Source organism: Plectropomus leopardus, unplaced genomic scaffold, assembly GCF_008729295.1.
Source record: "Plectropomus leopardus isolate mb unplaced genomic scaffold, YSFRI_Pleo_2.0 unplaced_scaffold19316, whole genome shotgun sequence".
Taxonomy (NCBI): domain Eukaryota; kingdom Metazoa; phylum Chordata; class Actinopteri; order Perciformes; family Serranidae; genus Plectropomus; species Plectropomus leopardus.
Window position 1 is genome coordinate 1 of NW_024620848.1, and position 1,610 is coordinate 1,610.

The following is a 1,610-nucleotide window of genomic DNA, read 5'->3' on the forward strand; positions in this document are numbered from 1 at the left end:
TTTAAATTATTATCTTTTAAATTTTTTTTAAAAAGAAAATCCAAACACTTGATCTCGTCACGTTGTACCTTGTGTTGCGCCTGTCTGTAGCACTGTGTGAGCTTTCTGAGCGCGCTGAGGTCCCTCTGGAAACCCGCCAACTGGGATCCAGGAGCCAGTCCAGGTTCCCCGTTACTGCTGCCTCCTCGCTGCCATAAACTGGTCCTCAGAGTCAGCAGAAGGTCACAGATGAGGAGCTCCACCCCCTTAAAAGAGAACGAAAACAAAGTGCTGTTGGATGTCTTTACATAAAATGCATTATTTGAAAAGAAAAATATTTGTTTTTTGCCATTATTGCACTGATTTTTTATTTTATTTTGATGGATGCATTTAGGAACCAAAGTCACAACCCGATAGCGATGACCAACCACCATCATCACCAACGCATCTCACAACATGCATGTCGCACATGAACAGTAAGGGCGTGATATTCAGTGCTGTCTAATGTGAAGTGGTGGCGTGTGTAGCGGGTGCGTGCAGATCGGGGAGGCCTCTGTACTGCACTGCAGACACATTGCACTCGGCTGCAGGATCATGCAATGCAACTACAATGCACCACAGCCACCTCCTGCCACCCACACTGCGCACACACACACAGCCCCACAGCAGCCTGACCCCAACTCAGCATGCAGTGTGTGTGTGTGTGCATGATGAACGCATTACTTTAGTGAGTGTGGATACTTTAATGTACAGCGTAAGACAGGTTTTTGGGGCTTGTGTGTGCGTGAGTGTAAGACAGTAGACAGGATTACATAACAAGCGCTCTAATCACAGACTCAGAGCAGATCTTAAGGGGATAAGCGATTTGAGCACCCTGATGTATTCTTTGTTCACTACCTTGTTCAGCCAGTTCCCAGTCTGGGCGACGGGCACCGAGATGCTGGAGCGCAGGTAGCTGCTGGCTCTGTCGCAGTGGGACAGGCAGGCTATCGCCCCCTCTCCTTTCAGAGGGGACAGACTCATCTGGACCGCCTTGCAAAGCAGCAGAACAGCTTTGGGCAGAGGGTGGCTGCAACAGAAGGACAGTGAAGACGGTTACTGTGGTTTCTTCAAGTTTTGTTTTATTGTCAAAAGCGCAATTTGAATTCTATTGTTTCTTTTCTTTAGAAGCACAAAAGACCTTTTACCCGTGAAACTGGGAGTGTTTTGTGGACTTGGAAGCTTTACCCAACTTTTCATTGCCATGAGGTTGAGCTGACAGTGACTGAATTTCCATTTTTGGGTGAACTATCCCTTTGAGACGCTGCAAAAAGTATAGTCTCTGTCTTTTTCTCGACACGACTGGTGCGGAGAGATGAATGTGCCATCGTCTTGTCTGATTTTTACAAATCAAAAGATCCTTGTAGTGTTTAACGATTCAAACTTGAATGGAGAATGAATGCTCCACCTTTTAATCTTTGTTTATTCTAGTTTCTGTGTCATCATGTAGGAGCTCGTGTTATTAACCCTTTGAAACCTGTAGTGACCTTCCTTGTGACGCCTTTTACAAGTTTTAAAAATCTTTGAACAAGGAGTAAACTGGTGCAATTTCTTTTGAAAACATGAGGCTCAAGTTGCAGTGAGCAACCCCC

At 45.5% G+C, this 1,610-nt stretch overlaps 1 protein-coding gene across 1 annotated transcript; it reads right to left on the minus strand.

Annotated features, from left to right (window-relative positions):
* Positions 1 to 29: 29 nt before the first annotated feature.
* LOC121965272 (sterol regulatory element-binding protein 2-like) lies at positions 30 to 1,255 on the minus strand (the record flags this gene model as incomplete). The annotated part of the gene is made up of 3 exons (XM_042515431.1): positions 1,167 to 1,255; positions 877 to 1,075; positions 30 to 245 (listed from the first exon to the last, which is right to left on the minus strand). Coding segments are annotated over exons 1-3 (504 nt in total), but the record flags the coding sequence as incomplete, so codon positions are not given.
* Positions 1,256 to 1,610: the final 355 nt, after the last annotated feature.